We start from the raw sequence: 18,238 nt of genomic DNA, 5'->3' as shown, positions 1-18,238 counted from the left end.
GTCACTTGGTTGTTGTGTAAACGGGGTGAGCGAAAGCGCTTTGGTGCCTGTTCACACTTGTCTTTATTTCTCGCCAGTTGTGATCTGATCATCCAGAACACAGGTCAGTGCCCCAAAGGTCCTGGGTACTATCCATGGTAATGCAAGGTGCAAATTCTGACAAAGGCTTTATGTTAAAGGACTTGGTGGATTTTAAACTAAGAATTCAAAGCAGCAAACTACTGTGGCTGCACTGGATTTATTTACATCTGATTTATTTACACTGTGGCTATAAATAGACTTTGTGCGCGCGTGTGTGCGTGTGTCTTTAAGATTTCAGCTGTAATTTGAGCCCCTTGGTAGAGAGAGAGAGAGAGAGAGAGAGATAGAGATAGAGAGAGAGCGAGCGAGAGAGAGAGAGAGCGAGAGCCCCCTCCCCTCCTCTGGAATCGAGAGTCGAGCTATTCGAGCTGCACTTCTGCAATTATGCCCGTTTGGTGTTGGTGGTTATTCTCGCTGAACGCAGTGGAACCCGGCGGAACAGGCGCGCGGCTGCAGCCCTTCAGATTCCCCCACAGGTTGATAGCGCGTGCAGCGCAGCAGCCGCCGCCGCAGCCGCAGCAGCAGCAGGAGGAGCAGGAGGAGCAGGAGGAGGAGGAAGAGGAGGAAGAGGAGGCGGGCTGCCTTGTTTACCAAAAATGACTCGCCATGGCTGTAGCTTTGACTCATACGCGGCTCTGCGAGCGCGCCTGGACGCCACGAGCAGCCGTAGCTGAGAGCAGCGCGAGCGGATAATTTGAATGAAAGTCACAAGGTAAATCTGATATTTATTTTTATTTTTTTTTTTAATCTCCATATCAAGTCGCTGGTGTACAGACACGACCAGGCCAGTGTTGATTCTCCTCAACACGTTACAGCAGCTGGTCAGGCAATGCAGCGTGAACTGGCCGTGTGTGTGTGTGTGTGTGTGTGTGTGTGTGTGTGTGTGTGTGTGTGTGTGTGTGTGTGTGTGTGTGTGTGCGTGTGTGTGTGTGTGTGCGTGCGCGCGCGCGCGCGTATGCGTGTGTGTTTGTGTGTGTGTGTGTGCGCGCGCGTACACTATATGCATGCACTCTATTCTCCATTATGAATCTGCATGTTTGATCCGTGCCATCAATCCTGCACAGCATCTCTTCTACATGAGATCCAGAGGTGCACACACGGTTCACTTGTTTTCTTGTTTAAAAAAATAAAATAAATATATATATATATATATATATATATATATATATATATATACACACACACACCCGTGTTATGCAAGCACGTTTGTCAGTATTTACAAGGCTCATAAAAGCTTCCAAACAGAGTATTCCAAAAAGAAACCTGCCTTAGTCATGTACGTGGAAATACTATTTCGTAGAAAATGTAGGCCAGGCCTATCTGGACGCTGGGCCCAAACAAGCAAGTCTCCATTTCAATAGGGGTTTGAATACCACTGCTCTTAAAACTAGGAGGTGGTTAAAATGTTAAATCCTGGAAACCCACAGGGTTTTTTGTGTGTGTATGACTACTATACTAATGCAAAATGTTTTATAACATTAAAATAAGCTATGTTACCTTATGAGACCCCTGGTTTAAATTTTTTTTTAATCACCTTTTACCTTATGTGCCTGGAGTGAAAGACAACAAAGCTCTGCCCCCACACAGCTTTGTGAAGGAAATGCTGTACGTAAAGCGGCTTTTCTCTTATCGCCACAAGCATGTTTGGTGATTTCCCCCACGCTGCCGCCGCCGCACGACCCTTCCTTGAAACTTTTACACATGCATCGCTATTCTCCAGGGTGCTTCAGTTGTTTGCTCTCTGTATCCTTAAGTCGACCTTTATAACGATTTGCCCTTGGCGGGGAGGACCTTCATTGCACTCCCAAACATGCATGTGTGCATGTAAAACAATCCTCCCACTCTCATCATGAGTTTGACAGGAGGCAGCCGTCCACATATATCCCTGGGGTCTCTTCCACAGGAAAAAAAAAAAACAACTCCTACCTTGCAGCATGCCACAATAAAGCTATGGTACTCAATCCCCTATACTGCAAAATAAGTGTACTCTTGAATTGGCCTTACAGTTCCCTGCTGGCTTTTATTTCTTCGTGGCTGCATGTGTTTCAGTGAAGCACACTGTTTGTCCTCAAGCAATTCTCTGGCAAAACACAGGAACAAAGGCAGGTATAGAAGCAGCAAGGCCAGAGCTTAAAGGACGGAGATAGGCGTTATATGTGCCTGTGCTCGAAGATATTCTCTCCTGTTGCTTAGGAGATGTCTATATGGATAAAAATTTAACGGATCTGACTGATTTCAAAAGGCAGACAAAATTGCCTCGATGCAAATAAGAGTGTGCAACACTAATAAAAGAGGATTTGCAGTTCTTTTGCCCTGACATACATTCACCGGCTTCAGTCCAAAGTGCTTGTTGGAGCTACTAAATTTAGATCTATGTTGCCTTATAACGTAAACAGACTTTTTGATTTAAAAATGGACAAGGATAATAGATTCTGGGGCGTAACAGTGGCTTTAGGCCACAGTGCAGGGTTCTGTGGTACACTACATGACTACAGGGCCTGAAGTATATGCACTGTGTATATAAAATGGATTTTATTGAACCAGCCCACACTGATCGCTCTTTATGCAGCCACGTTCAGCTCCCGGTTTCCAACATGGCAGAACACTGGTGTGTATTTGCGACGCGCTTCCAGCAAAACTGCGATATCAATTGACCACGTTGGCTCAAAATAGAAGAAGCAACTGGAATACTGAGGGAGTTTATGTGTTGTCTCAGTTTAAGTAATAGGATTGCGAGAGCTGTGCATTTTCCCGGGAAAATGCCCTTAGGCCCATGTGAAGTGGAGGAATAGCAAATACAAGCTAAGACCTATTCTCATGTTGATATGGACCCAATAGTATCGCTTCATAGCAGACTTGAAATGTGCTCAAGAAAACCTCTACTGATGTTCAGACTTCTTTCGGGGGGTTTTATCCGCTTACTGTACGTGTTCATGTCTCCAATCCAATATTTAATTCTACCAAAAACAAAGGTAGGTATACAATGTACAAATACAATATCATGTTTACATGTGTTAGTATCTGTGAGTAAATGTTTAGCGGTTTAATTTCCAATGCGTGTAAACTGATTCATCACTGCTCGTGGCACTTGATGTGTCACAACTGCAAGGTGGTTTGAATTGAATCTTTCTGTGGACATGTATGCCTCTCACAAGATGGATCCTATTTATAATGCGTCGATTATTCTTACGAAGTCATCAGTGTCCAAAGGTCCCGGAGTAACGCACCACTGATTATATGCGGCGGGCTGAAATTAGAGCGATTAGAGTCCACCGTTAAAATTGATTCTGATCTGTTTGGAGGCCATATAAACTTCCAGGAACTATTTTCTATTTTCTAAGAACATTCCTGTCAGCCATACCTGAAGCTCCAGTTATGACATGGGTGCCTTATTGTGCTCATTAAGTGATTCCAACTCACAAACATGCAAAACACCTTTGAGCACAGGTGCCACATTATATAATAATGATGATAATTCATCTTAATTGCACATCATTTAATGTCAACCGGTGGTAGGCCTGAGTCATTTGAAGGTTACTCATTAACACACTCTACTTTTGATATAGGAAAAGTTAAGCCTTGCTAGTGTTGAATCTGTACAAATGTTTGGTTTTCTTAAAACCAGGAATAAAAAACATGGATTTAACATTTGCATTTGGTATAAAGTTGTCGTATTTCTTGTCCTAAATCTTAAAATTATCTTTAAATGAGGGGAGAAACCAATCCAAATTTAACAGCATACAGGAAACTGGTGTCCTACAATATTATGTCTGGGAAAAGGGTAGCCGAAATGTGACTTTTCATATGTACTGAGCATATGTTTAAAAATGTATATTTTTCGGACTTTAAGTTGCACATTTTGTAGTTGTTTGGCTGGTAATGCTACCTGTATCAGGCATGACTTTAATATCAAAGTATACATACCTCCTGGGACCACGAGGTGGCACACTGTATGGGCCAAAAAGGAAAAAAAAAAAAAACTACACAGTGGAAGTTAAAAAGTACAAAATATATCGAGTGGAAAATGTAAAGGCTGATGGTGGGCTAAGGCCCCGTTCACGCGACATTTCAAGTGAAAACATATCCTTTTTGTATTTCTCTTTCTGTTTGAGTTTACACAACAACTTTTTAAAAACGATCTCCGTTTACATGGAAATGGTCAAAAGTTTGAAAATGATGTTTTCCTATTGGCCCACTAGTGAGTGCTGTTTGTTTTTGTAATGAAAACACACGCGCTCAGAGTACAATATGGTATAAACATTGAGAATGGTGCGTACACTGACATCTGTATGGACAGACAACCAAGTTGGTTTGCTATTTCCGGTGACTCTCAACTACAAAACTAGTCCCAGGACAATATTGACCCGCCATTGTTATTGTCCATCTCCTCGCACGTGTGTAGAAGAACTATTTACTCGGACCGTGGTACTCATGCACAGTAGCAACATTTTATAAAAGTTGCATTTTCCACCGTCATGGACTCGGAGCATTTTTGAGAAGTTCCACCTTGAGAGCATTTTCAGTCGCTCGGAGCACTTGAAAACGTTGTTGTGTTTCTTAAAAGCACAAAGCCAGAGGATCGAATTGACAGGTTATCAAACAGCGAGCCGCTGGACAAGGATGACTTGTGCATGGAGAAATAAATGCATCTTATTCATCAGTGCAACTTAAGTTTTTATTCTCCTCACGACACATTTTCTGACAGATATGTCTCACAGTAAGGTGCGATTTATAGTCTCGATGGGCTGTAACTTGCATTAGTGTGCACAGTACAGTATTGTGCACATATGGCATCCATTCCTGTATTTACCACAAAGTCCAGGAATCCTGCACAGTTTAGGTTTCTCAACGTCCAGCAGCATCCTTATAAACAGATCAGTGTTCGCTTCAAGGTTATCGGATTTTTACCAAACATTTTCACATGCAAGAAAAAAGGGTTACTCATTCATCTATTTAGGTTCTGTTTTTTATCTCTTTATATTCCAAGTTCTTCTTTTTTATTTGGTCATATCCATACAAGAATTTTTCCTCTGGCTTTCTCTCTGTGTCGGGCTGGTTCTAGTGAATGTCCAACAGTGACTCAAGCAACACTCAGACTCTCACAGTGACTGTGGCGAGAAACTGGAGAATATTTAACAGCAGCTTAAACTGTACTTGTTAGAACATTTTGTGTGTGTGTGTGTGTGTGTGTGTGTGTGTGTGTGTGTGTGCGCACAAACGTCACACAACAGGCTCTTTCACTATTATCAGGCCTATAATCTGTAGCCACTGTAACAGTTATATCACAGAGACCACCCCATCATATGATGTATGTCATATGGCATGATTAAAAATATTGTGATGATGATGGTTACAAGTTTGTATTTTTTTCAAAGCTAAAAATTGAAGTTTGGGTCTGAAAACTTTCCTCTAATATAAAATGTTCATTGTGGACACCGAGTTCCAGAAATGGTGCGTCGCTTCACTCAGCAGACGCACAGATTCTTCATAGGAACCATACGAGATCCTGCAAGACATGATGCAATGTTTGAAATATATCACTGTCCTTGTTGTTTCGGGGGAATTTCTCTCACACAGTTTTGCACAGTGGCATGCGACGAGGTTCATGTCTGGTGAGGCATCAGGCGCTGATTCCATCATGATCAGATTTACAAATATGTGAACCCAGCAAACTAGATTGTTCACTCTTTGACTGGCAGAAGGTAATGTGTTTTGTTTCAGACCTCAGTTTAGGGTCACCATTTTAACCTCACATGCGTGTCACACAAAGGGTCCATCCAGTATTTGAACCCTTGACCTTCTCGCTGTGAGGAGAGAGCGTTGACCACTGCTCTACTTACTTAAATAATCCCAGAGAGGAATTCTTTACAGTTGCTCAACACGGAATATAAGTCCAGGCTAGAAAATAGTTTGATCATGGATAAATAATACATGATTGTAAAACCTTGTGCCTCTTCACTGCGCTTATGAGATAACGGAGCACACGGAACAGGCTTTCATAAATAAAGAAACCTACCGATGATGTTATCTTGGCTGTGTTCATGATCTTCTTAAAACATTATCACATTACCAACTATGTCACTGTGGCAGTGCCCTGTTCATTAGACTTTGCTCTGTACACTTGAGCAACAGTTGAGATTTCGTGCCCATAAAACTGCAAAGCATAAACAATAAAATGATTCTGATGTGGTGATAGGTCACTATAAAACTAATGTAACTAATCATGGTTAAACTATTTAACATCCAACCTAACAATGTGAACAAAACACATGCTGCTAAGCCAGTGTGACCTATATTCTGCAACCTAACATCAACAGCAATGCTGTTTGCTGAGCTTAATGCAGTACATTGTATGTAGGATTATTTGAAGCTCAAGTGTTAAACCATCTTCCAACTCCAAGGTTGATCTCGCATTTCACTCATCCTTGTGTCGAAGTGCCATTGGGGGATCTGAACCCCTTGTACGAGCGCCTTGGATGGCAGCTATCACCATTGCTGTGTGATTGTGTAGGGGGTGAAGATGGCCGCTCACTGGTATCGTGACGTGACCTCGGGAAGCGTCTTTCCGTCGCTACAGCCACAGCTCCGCGTGCTGCTATATTGGCTCTGTGATTTGTTACTTTCAGTAATCTGTTACTTACAGTAATTTAATGCTAATGACCAAACATAAATCCCAACAGATATTTGGGTAAATTCTGTTTTCTATTACTTTGATTGTACAAGTTAAGATCAGCTTCTATAAATGTACAAAAGCATCAACAGCAGGAGAAAATCCTTCATTCTCCAATAAGAACATGCAATAATATGCCGCTCACAATAGGCTGGTCACATTCTGTGTCGTGTCTGTTTAGAACTCCTTCTTCAGCTGTATTCAGTCTTCAGTCAAACTGCGTCAGAGCTTTAACCGTCAGCCGCAGACATATAGTACTTCTGAAGTCCATCTTGTCCTGTGGTTGTCTGTTTAAAAAGGTGCGCCGCATTCAGACCAGTGTTCACACTCGCGTCACAGTAGCAACAGCTTTGTCCCACACACATTGAATCCGAACCGAAGTGTGAATTCACCTCCACAAGTTATTCTTCCGAGGAGACATATTTTCTTTTTATTATCTATGAAGAATAAGACCATGAGTGGCATCACATGCAAAGGAGAGCATTTAAAGGAGGGCCTTGCATGCTTTGGGCCTTGTTTACACAAGAAAGAAACGGTGTGATTTCTGTAATTGTTTGCTTCAGTTTGTTATTTAGTGATTGGATGGACAAGCACAAAATCAAATGTAAAATGTGCTGTTTTGGGAAATGATCAACAATTCAGATGTCTGAAACTCTCAGACCTGGTAGAAATGCTTCTTATTCCATATTCATGAAGGCAGACATTCGACGTAATAGATAATATGTGCTCAGTGAGTCTGACAGGCCTGCAATTCAAAGCTTGGCCCAGTGTTTATACTCACAATCATTTTAGAGTTTCGAACTTCCCTTTACGTTTCGTGAAAAGCCAAGCTGTGGTGTTTGGCTAACCTGAATGTGATCACAAAGGTAAACACTGTCACTAGTTCCGGCTGGTGTTTATTAACTATTGGAGTTAGGATAAAGGACAGGTGGGGTGTTCTAACTCTTCTTTCTGCTTTCTGTCCGCAGTGGGGTCGGGTGGCCATGGACCCATTCAGCCAGCTCATCCTCACCATCTCGGTGACCAGCTTCTTCACCTTTCAGTGGCTCTTCCACAAAGTCAGCCCCTGGGTGTCCATACGCATCAGCCAGGGATTCCTGGGCCTCAGTGACAAGCAGAAGGTGGAATGGAACTCCAGGTGACTTGAGATCAATTTGTTGTCTTTGACGAATGCGAGCATTGGCATGGTTTGTGTGGCGCTGTGTGACACTGGTCTTGATTGAAATGCTTGTCAATGGAGGACTGCTTTAGCTCCTTTAAAAAGAGACGTGCTGACATTCAGCCCACATACTTGCTGTGACACCAGTGTCTGACTCACATGTGGGTTGCATTGTGTGTTACACAATGTTTGCTCTCTATACTGTGTTTCCGTGTGCCTGCAACATGGCTGAAGTGTTCTTTATCGAACTTATGGAATGATAAATACAATTCCATTTTTTGTCCATAGCTTAAAACTATTCTGGGAAAAATTGTCAAAGATTATAGTCGATCTTTCTTTGAGGTTGCTTGATAGTGACATTGATTACTGAATATTATGAAACCAGGTCGGCGACCCAAACAGATTCCAAGAAACTGACTTGGCTTTTGTGCAGTTTTTTTGTTTGTTTGTTTTTTAATTGCAGGAAAGCAGCTTTGGCTATACTCGTAGATAGTCTGAACAGAAACCAAAACAGATCACAACAAGGGCAGGCCAGGGTCAGCATCTGACAGCCAAAAATAGGCACACTTGAACTCTAGAGACTATTTAGCAACTGACGAGACTGAGGCTGGCCTACTGTAAAGCATGAAAATAAAAACCACACCAAATCTGGACTGATGTTTTCACAGGAACGACGTAAACACACAGAACTCCATTCTGCATTGTTTCATGGAGTCTATTTTGGTGCTAGGACTTGTGTTATTTTTGTCAAATATGCCACAGAGGTGAAAGCTGAAGATTGAAGGCTGTTTGAGGGGAGGAGTGTTGAGGGAGATCCATGCGGGTTCGGCCTGCATGAACAATCATTTTCTCTCAAACGCAATTTAATACACACGGGAGCACCCTGTGAAATTGAAATGGCCACGCAGTTTATGAGCAAATGAAGACGAATGATTAGTCGAGACGGATTCAGGTTATGGAGAGCCCTGTTGAGGTCTGGAGCGTCACCGATGCCATTTAAGATTGTGTTGCAGTCACTGTTTCTGTCGTATTGCCTCACCGACTGATTGCTGAGAACTCTCGGACTGTCTCATCGTCTGAATGACTGACTGGGGCTGTGCGCTGCTCTGCCTGACCCTTCAGCAGTATTTAATCTCTTAGTCTAATTGGACTGAATCTGTGTGCAGCCCTGACAGACAATCAGTTGATCCACGATAAGTACCAAAAATTCCACTCTCTAAACCAGAGAGAAGCTGCGGGCCACTTTTCATGAATAAACACAAGCGTGTGGCATTCCTTTTAGGCGGCCTCTGACTCTTTCAGATTTCTGTGTCAGCATCTGTCATTCTCCTGGGTCGTCTGAACCTTCCTCGTGTTTGTCTTCCAGGACAGTGTCAACGTTTCACGCACTGTTGGTGGGAATATTCTGTCTCTCCATCTTGTTTTTTGATGACGCCGTCAATGAAGACCCAGTCTGGTGAGAGAGCTGCTGTGGTTTTGATGGAATCGACTCAATGTCTGGTTAAATTCATGTTTTTTTCTTTTTTGAGGGTTTCAGGTGCAGGGTATCATTAAATAGCAGGGTGTTGAAGAAAACACTCAGAATCGGAGAATGTCGAATCAGTTTTGTACTTTTGTATCAAATATTATAAATACATACATGTAGATGAATTTGACAGCAAAATTAGGCCTTTATGAAAGACATCATATGGGAATTTGAAGTTAACAAAGAGTGACAGATCGATGAATTCCAGAATATTAATACAAACACAAATAAAGTAAAACTGTTTTTCTAAGTTGTAACAATGCTTCTTTGTAAAACAGTCTTACCATTGGAAGGTCATATTTCCACTGGTACCTCTTGGGTAGTCTGGATTGAACCTGATTTCTCTCGGTGCACCCAGAAAACTATGCAGGAGTTGCTTTTATTTGTTTGATTTTTTTTTTTGCACCAAATATTCAGAGCGAACTTGCAGAAACCTGCAAAAGTGCTCAGATTCAGTTTGTTTCAAAAACCAGACTGGAGTCCTTTCGGTTTGCTCTTGCCTTTCAGAAGCAATCTGTCAATCTATAATTTAATTTAAATGTTTTATGTAGTGAATATTGAGTTGGTGTTTTTATCTCTCCTTGTTTGTGTTCTCATGTTTTCTTCTGGTGCTGTTCATATTTGCTGTGATACAATAACAGTTTCCCAGCTTTAAAATTTCACTCACGTTAATTGAAAAGCAAAACGATTTTATTCCGACAGGGGAGATCCTACGCTGGTGAAGACTAATGTTGCCATCACAACAGGCTACCTCATATCTGGTAAGTCAATGTCCGTTTACTCAATGCAAAAAACAATTATTATTAATTTATGTATTACACATCCCAGCTTTAATTTTTGTTTACTATCAGCTGCCATTTAGGCTCTGTTCACACTGCAGGTCTTGATTCTCAATTCCGATTTTTTGCTGAGATTCGGGGTTTTTTTTGTGTGTGTGTGATCATTGATTGATTGATTGAAATGTTTATTTCGAATACGAAAACAATAAGAAAAAAAGAAAAGAAAATTAACAGCAAAGTTTTACTCTCAAATAATAAATAAATGAATAACAGTAATAAAATAAAATAAATCAAGAAAAACATCGTCAGAGAGTATTCGAAAAGGAGTGAGAAGAAGCAAAAACTTATTTACTCTCACCCCTTGTCACAAATAAATAATAGAATTACTTCCTTCCATCTCTTACACACACCCACACATATATATATATATATTAAACGCGACCTCTATCAGACTGCCGTGTGAACGTGATCGAACCCGACGGTTGCCAGATGTGACTCACCGTTTTCTGCCAAAACAACGTGAAACCCACACGCCTCAATAAAAACCAGCCCAAATCTCAATCCTGTGTAGGAATCATGTTAAGACCATGAAACTATTATATTTGTAATAAAGAACCCGCCATAAACACACAAATACAAGTGGTTGCGAAAGAATCTGACTTGGGTCGCATTTCCCTGCGGTGTGAACGTGCCCTTTGAAATATCGGGAAGCTTTCAAGACTTTTTAATGTACCTTCATATTATGAGGAACTCCCATTAAAACAAAGACCTCTGTTGAAAGCGGAGTGCAGATGAATATGTGATACTGGTTACTAATGATATGTTGGAGTGTTTTTGTAAATTATTCCTCAATTAAGGAGCATAAAATGAAAAGGTTTTTTTGTCCAATCTATCTAAACCTCCATGTGTTGAGTATGCATCCACACTGTCTTGATAACACTGACATGTCTTGTTTTTTTTTTTCAATCTCTTTCCCCTGTTCTTCTGTCTTCCAGACCTGCTGCTAATATTTTACTATTGGAAGGCGATAGGCGACAAGTTTTTTGTAGTTCACCATCTGGCAGCGTTGTATGCTTACTACTATGTACTGGTGAGTGCCCTATTGTCCAATAGCAGAACGTGCAGGCAAGATGGGAAGGAGACAGCCAAGGGTGAACAGCTGTGTCATTTAATGCTGGGCGACATTTAAAACAAAAACAAAACAAAACAACCACCACTTTTAAAGAAATTCATCAATCACTCGGTCTCCACAACTGTCCCAATGCAGTCATGAGCAATGCGAGCAGTGCCACCGTCTGTGCATCCTGACATATAAGCTTGTGTTAAATTTACCCCTTTGAGTTCATTGCTTTTAAATTACCGTATCAGTCTCAATATAAGATGACCCTGATTATCAGGCAAAGTCCCCACGCTATAAGGCTCATATACAAACAAAAAATATTACAATATAAAAACAATACAAATAAATAATGATCTTTTGTTTATAACAATTACTATGGTGCAATTGACCCAGTTTGATTCAGTGTTGAATATCAGATGACCCCACTTTTATTACAGATTTATTTAATAGGAAAAACATTAAACATCTTATATTCCGACCAGTGCGGTAGAAATAAGTCCTACTGAAACTGAAGCATTCTTACTCTTTAATTTACCGTTTCTTTTTAGGGACAGTGTCTTTCTCCATGTCATTTTTAGGTTTAGACAGTTTGTGCAGCTTTTCAAATAGTCGATGTCCCCATTCTGTTTTCTTTAACCCCCCCCAGGAATGGGCAGATTTTAAACTTTAAATGGACATTCGAGGATTACTGTGAAAAACACTGATGGTTTTGACGTGTTTCCTTATTTAATAATTACTACAACAGCAGTGTCAAAATCCACGTAACTCCATATCAAATCAGTTATGTAGTTTCCAAGGTGTAGGATCCTCCTGTTTTACGTTGTACTGTAATATGATCCCTGAAGCACTGAGTAATGACTTGTTTATGCAGCATATCTAGCTGACAGTTGGCTCTCTTACAGAAGCGTCAGTCGAGTCTCTCCAGTTCTCAGGCAGCGCTGTTCACTCTTGGTTCAATCTGAAACCCTCTAGATCGCCAGGATCTGTCGCATAATTGCAGGAAATGAATGACTATGGTATTTTTTGCATGGAATGCTCAGTGATGGTACTGGCTGATGAAACCCTCCCTTCCCGTCCTGTCCCTTCACCTCCACTCCTTCCTCCTCACCTTGCCCTTACAAATTCTGTGCTTTCTGTTCTTTTTATTGACCCCCCCCCCCCCCCCCCCCCCCCCTTCCCTCCCTCTCCCTTTAATGTTGTGTGGCCCTGACGTAAAGCTGAACCTCTCTGGGCTTAGCGCAGCTGAATGTTGAATTGTACCCACTGTGTGCATGCCGCTGGCCGCTCTGAAGCAGGCGGGGCTCGTTTCTTGTAACTGTGCATGCCAACAAACGGTATCTAACGATCTTAATCACTCACCTGCCTATCCACAGTATCTTCTGCCTGTTTGTTTTTTGTGCCAGAACTTAGTACTGCCTTCTCTTTCTCACACTCCACTTCATGATGAGTCACTGGATATTCAGACCCCCTTTCCCAATGTTAATTGCATTCACTTAGGTCTACTCTCCAAGTACTTTAAAGATACAATTTCCCATGTTTCTTAGTCTTTTTCTTTATCGTGACACATTTCAGCACATTTACTTTACTTTGGATTGAATACACTACTATACAGCGTGCATTGCTCTGACTATTTTTTGCAAAGAAATACATGCGATGCATTGTTACTCGTTTTCCATTAGAAAACGATGACAAAAAAAAGATTTGAAAGTGTGGTGTCACTAATGCGTAAACCCTGTCATCTTTTCCAGTTTGTGGCAGGATTTGACTATTTTAATTGTGATGGGGGGCGCAGAGCAAGCACCTGTATGTAAAGCATTTAGCCATACTGTTACTGGACACTCATGACTGCTTCCTCACAATAAAGTCCAAACTTCTACATTGGCAAACTGTGGTATGAAAACAACGAAATACTCCATTGTAGCTGCATTACAGCTACAGCTTGGATGACCATTGATGTCATTTTCATTTTATTAAGTGTTGTTTCTGGTCAGACTTGTCATATGTTGTCGGTTTTTATGAGTTAATGTGTTTAATGTGTTTATGTGGAAGTGTTCGTGTTAAATAAATTCTACTTACAAATTAAAAATATTAACCCCTGAGGCGTATGGCCTAAATCAACAGAGCGCCTTTTGCGACTTTGGTTTAAAGGAAAATAGAAATGCCTTGGTCAAAACAATGTTAAGTCTTTTTCTGAAATTGCACCATAGTCTGTATTTTAAATTTTTTTTATAACTCTGTCAAAATGTTGTGACTATTGTGCCTGCTGTGTAAATGTTATTCTGTATTCACACTTGTGGTGCAGATCCAAGGTTCGGTTTTTCCTTCCACGGGCATTTCTGACATCAGACCAAACGATATGAACAAAACCCATGCAGTTGTGCTAAGCTGAATGTATGTTTAATTTTCTCTGGAATATTTCTTACAAGAGACTCAATATGTAATCCTCCATTCTTCACATCAATTTACGATTTACTTCTAATATACAGAAACTTGCCGTGTCCTGTGTTTGGTCCGTTAAGAGCTCCTGGGTCCGTGCTGTGTTCACACGCCGCTCTTCAAATGGCAGCATTTGCACCTCCAAAAATGGACTGCACTCACTTAAGGATCACAGCAGGATTGATTTTAATCGGACCAAACCTGACAAGTGTGAACACACCCTTAGATGCATGCTTTTCTTCTCTGTGTTGTAAGCGTCGCTTATTTGCTTCCAGTCGTCGTGAAATCTCTTCTCTTTTTTTTCTTCTTTTTGTTTCTTCTAATCTATTTGTCTGTTGGTCTCTGTCTTTTGTGCCGACCTTAACATAAATGGCCCCCCCCGTCAAACCGTACATGCAAAAACTACCAAGATCAAGTTGGGTTGTGTCATCCCTAGTCATGCGAAAGCTGCCAAAAAGGATCGGCAGGTCTGGATCTAGATGGGGACCTCTTTATTCCTGTCTTGTCTGCTGTTATTGCTGTTGTGTTGTACTGAGCAGATATGATGCCCAGTCACAGTATGGACTTACCAGTTCCTAGAGGTACTAGCATGCTTATGCTAAATGGAGAGTTCACATGAAATGGTATATACACACTGCACTGCAGATGTATCCTGTTTGTAATCGAGTAGTAAGTATATTTCACTGACCAGCTTCTGTTTGCAGCGCTGACGGTAAGTCTTCGTCTCCAAAAAGTGGCACTGCCAGCCAAATAACCTTGAAATATGTGGGGGTTTTTTGTGGGTGTATTGGTGAAACGAAATGAATTGTTTTTCTGAATTGTATCCATCTGCAATTGCCTACGGGAAAAACGCCAAGTTTCTGGCAGCCTCATCAATCTGGAACTTTCTAATTAAAGTTAGAATTAAGAGTCAGATCACTACACTCAATCTCACTAATGCACCTCTTCGACCTGAGCGCATGATTCAAATTTACTTGGCAAACGGCCCAGTGTTGACACAACTGAGTTGTGCTTCAAAAATTACAGTTGATTTTTAACGAGCTGGACCAAGTCAACGGGTTTTACAGGTTTCACGTTGGGTTTCCTGACAACTGATTCGATTTCCGATCAGACTGGTGGCAGCTTAAGACTGCTTGAAAAAAACTAAAAGTAAAAGTCACGACTCAACAAAAGGAGACGTGTGTGGCAGTTAAACCTTTTGCTTTTGACTTTGCATGGCTTTTGATCGCTCCTTCCACCAGTGGCTGGCTGAATGTCCCTATCGTTGTACAGTATTTGGTTCATGTGCTGTGTTGATATTTTTGCTCCATTTTGTCATTGTTGGGAGCCTATTCAGATTAATTGCCCTGCATAGTGTGCGATTTTTTGCCATTAAAAGACAAATGGTAAGGCATTACTGTCACCACATAGCTTGCCATTAAGAGTAATAAGCAACAGTTTTTGGATTTGTTGCAAGTACACCCACTTTTATGTGGGAAGTTTGCTATTTTTAACCCTATTTGTTAGTTTATTTAAAGAGGTATCTCAACAAGAAGTTGATAATAAGCCGGCTTTTCTTTTACCCGTTACAAGCAATGCTAGTCCAGGCTGCTTATTTTGTTTTTGAACGGATACCAGCTGAACCGACAATGACTTTATGATCACGTGTTTTTATATGATGTGTACTTATAGTTTCAGTGGGCGGATATTTTCTTCCATTACAAGTAAAAAAAAAAGAAAAATAAAAGTCTAAAGCTTACACTTTGTTTGGCTGGTTAAACTCCAAACAATGGACAAGATTGACTTTTACTAAACTGATTTCAACTTTTTTGTTGATTTACCAGATCCAAAAATACTAAACTAATTTGTTGACGCACTAATTTCAGTGCTAATAAGACATGGAGCTCATATATTGTCGACATATTTGCAAATCATGCTTCATGGAATTTAAGAATCAAGTTGGAAGAGCTGGATGACAAATGATGCATGAATACACATGAGGCGCCATAGTGTGGCGTGCGTGTATAAGATTCTAATTTCTTTTACAATCTGAACAGCAGTAGATCCAATCTCGTACAACACTGTCAACCTTAAACATTTTGATTGACACAAAGATTGTGCAGTGTGTTCACGTGGCTTCCATTTCAGAATGAATTTGTGTCGACACGTCTGTCACACCCGCTTCTCGAGTCTTGCTGTGAACAAATGGCTCCGATCAAAAAAGTGTCTCCCATTGCAGCTCTCGAATGGTGAGAGGTTCTGAAGCAGTCGGCGTGTAATTTTACACATCACCAGTTCTCTCGGAGCCCCACGCGGCAAAGAGTTTCTGTTCACAATAAATGAAAGAGAATTAAAAATGACAGTCTAATTTTGGCCTGCGGAATTGAAGGTCTAATCTTGTTCCCTGAAGGAGAGGGACTTTTGTTGGATTTACTCGATAGGTCTAATTTTGGCGAAGGCTTTGTGTAATTTTAGGCCGGGTGCTCCCCATGCCCTCTCAAGTTTTCCTTCCATTTCTGAACTCCCTAATGAAATGTCATACCGTTGTAATCTGTGCTTTCACATGAGATGTGAACTGTTCTTCTATATTAATGGTGATTAATGGCTGTTTATGTGGAGCAGGTGGTACATCAGCTACGTCACGCTGCTGACCCAAATGACTCCATGTCTTGTTTTTTGTCCCTTTCATTCGTTGTCTTCCTGTTCCTGCCTCTTTCTTTTTTCCAGGGCCAAGGAATGTTGCCTTACTTTGCTAACTTCCGCCTGCTTGCTGAGTTTTCTACACCATGTGTGAACCAGCGGTATGTACTTTGCTTACCAATGAGTAGGATTTTAGAGTGTTAAGCTCCACCTTGTGGGGTAACATTTCTGGATTGCACATTCCAACCTACAAGCATTTGCTCTCTCTCTCTCTCTCTCTCTCTCTCTCTCTCTCTCTCTCTCTCTCTCTCTCTCTCTCTCTCTCTCAATCTTCTCCAATAATTTATCCACCGCAGGGTCGTGTGATGCTGATGCAAGCTGACAGCGTCGAAAAGCTTTAAAAATGCATTATGTTATAGTTTATTCTTTACCGACAAAGTAGTGCAGGATTTTTTTTTTTTTTTACCTTGTTGACATGTTTTGGCTGCTTTCCCAGTCTTCTATAGAGCGTCATCTGACATGTGATGGCGTGTCAGTCTTCCTCAGTTCTGAGGAAGACTGCCGAAACGTGTCAGCAAGAGAAAAGCATCCTGCACCGCTTTGTCGGGGGGAAAAAATAAACTACAACATAAAGTCAAAGATGAAAAAAATGAACATAATTCAGCAATAAAAGTCCTTTGACAGGTCACCAACCCATCCGAGGGAAAATGAAGATAAACTGATATTCACACACATTCATTCACGTGCAATTTTGATAGTGGGAAGAAACTACAAAAATCTATCGCAAATTAGTTTTTGTTTTTTTTGCATCTGTGCTCACTAACTAACTTACTTTCTGAGATAGACATCAGATATCATAGCAAGTTTTCAACAACAGGTGAAAAGCTTTTAAAACTTCAACAAAAGCCTCTGTGATAGGACTCGAGAGATAAAGACCTGAACAGATTGGAGTGTTCCCGGTCCGAGAAATGCCCAAATCCCTCTGATCTGGAGTGCATCTGTAACTTTGGTGTTTTGGGTTTTACTGACGCAACAATATCATATTTTATCTGCACAAATTTGCCAGAATTCTTTCTGAAAACTGTGTTTCATTTCAGCTGGTTCTTTGAGGTACTAGGTTACCCCAAGTCCTCCCGGCCCAACATGGCCAACGGCGTCGCCATGGCAGTAGTCTTTTTCATGGTTCGCATCGCCGTCATGCCAGTCTACTACAGCCGTATGTATGCAGTCTACGGTACCGAGGCCTTCTACCTGGTGCCCTGGGGCGGCCGTGTAGCCTGGATCGGCTCCAGCATCTGCCTGGACGTTATGAACATCATGTGGATGCACAAGATTGCACGCGGTTGCTACAGGGTGCTGCGTTCGGGGCGGCAGAGCAAAGCTGTCGTACCTCAGGAGAACGGAAAGGCGGATTAAGAGAAGCAGGGTGCCAGCGGCGTGAAAGAGCCACGGCAGAGACAAATCGACAACACTCGCAGTGCTGTGCCGAGTAGCAGTTTGTGGACCATGACGCGTCGGGCTGCTTCGCCGGCAGCAGAACCAGGACTACTTCACGTTTCAGGACCGAATGTAACGGGAAAAGCCGAGATTTCTCCGGAGAGCAGGCGCAGTCCCTGAGATGTACCGATGGACCGTTCAACTGGCCATCTCCAAGCCATGAAATGACCTCTTAGCAATACTCTGTATGCATGGCCAGTTTTGTTTCTCTTGAACTATTCACCACTGCGGAGTGGTCAATGTTGGGACGAACGGACTGTAAAACGGCCCACCCACAAATTGTCAAAAAGTTTACCAATCTTTACGTAGTGCTCAACAGATGACTTCTTTTTCTATCAATACAGCTGCCTAA

At 41.5% G+C, this 18,238-nt stretch overlaps 1 protein-coding gene across 1 annotated transcript; it reads left to right on the top strand.

The window, feature by feature from the left end:
• Positions 1 to 355: 355 nt before the first annotated feature.
• On the top strand, positions 356 to 18,170 carry tlcd4a (TLC domain containing 4a). Its single transcript, XM_080489862.1, has 7 exons — positions 356 to 793; positions 7,720 to 7,889; positions 9,277 to 9,366; positions 10,138 to 10,196; positions 11,210 to 11,304; positions 16,477 to 16,550; positions 17,487 to 18,170. Exons 2-7 carry the CDS (start codon positions 7,735 to 7,737, stop codon positions 17,803 to 17,805), a joined length of 792 nt encoding a protein of 263 aa, XP_080345988.1. The 5' UTR covers positions 356 to 793; positions 7,720 to 7,734; the 3' UTR covers positions 17,806 to 18,170.
• Positions 18,171 to 18,238: the final 68 nt, after the last annotated feature.

This window comes from Lipophrys pholis, assembly GCF_963383615.2.
Source record: "Lipophrys pholis genome assembly, chromosome: 20".
NCBI classification, from domain to species: domain Eukaryota; kingdom Metazoa; phylum Chordata; class Actinopteri; order Blenniiformes; family Blenniidae; genus Lipophrys; species Lipophrys pholis.
The sequence above is the reverse complement of the archived record's forward strand: the minus strand, read 5'-3'. Positions and strand labels throughout refer to the sequence as shown.

Excerpts from the sequence above, each read along its gene's own strand:
- tlcd4a (XM_080489862.1), top strand. The coding sequence starts at position 7,735 with ATGGACCCATTCAGCCAGCTCATCCTCACCATCTCGGTGACCAGCTTC. Across the intron at positions 7,890-9,276 it reads AAGGTGGAATGGAACTCCAG|GACAGTGTCAACGTTTCACG; the intron begins GTGACTTGAGAT and ends TTTGTCTTCCAG. Across the intron at positions 16,551-17,486 it reads ACACCATGTGTGAACCAGCG|CTGGTTCTTTGAGGTACTAG; the intron begins GTATGTACTTTG and ends GTTTCATTTCAG.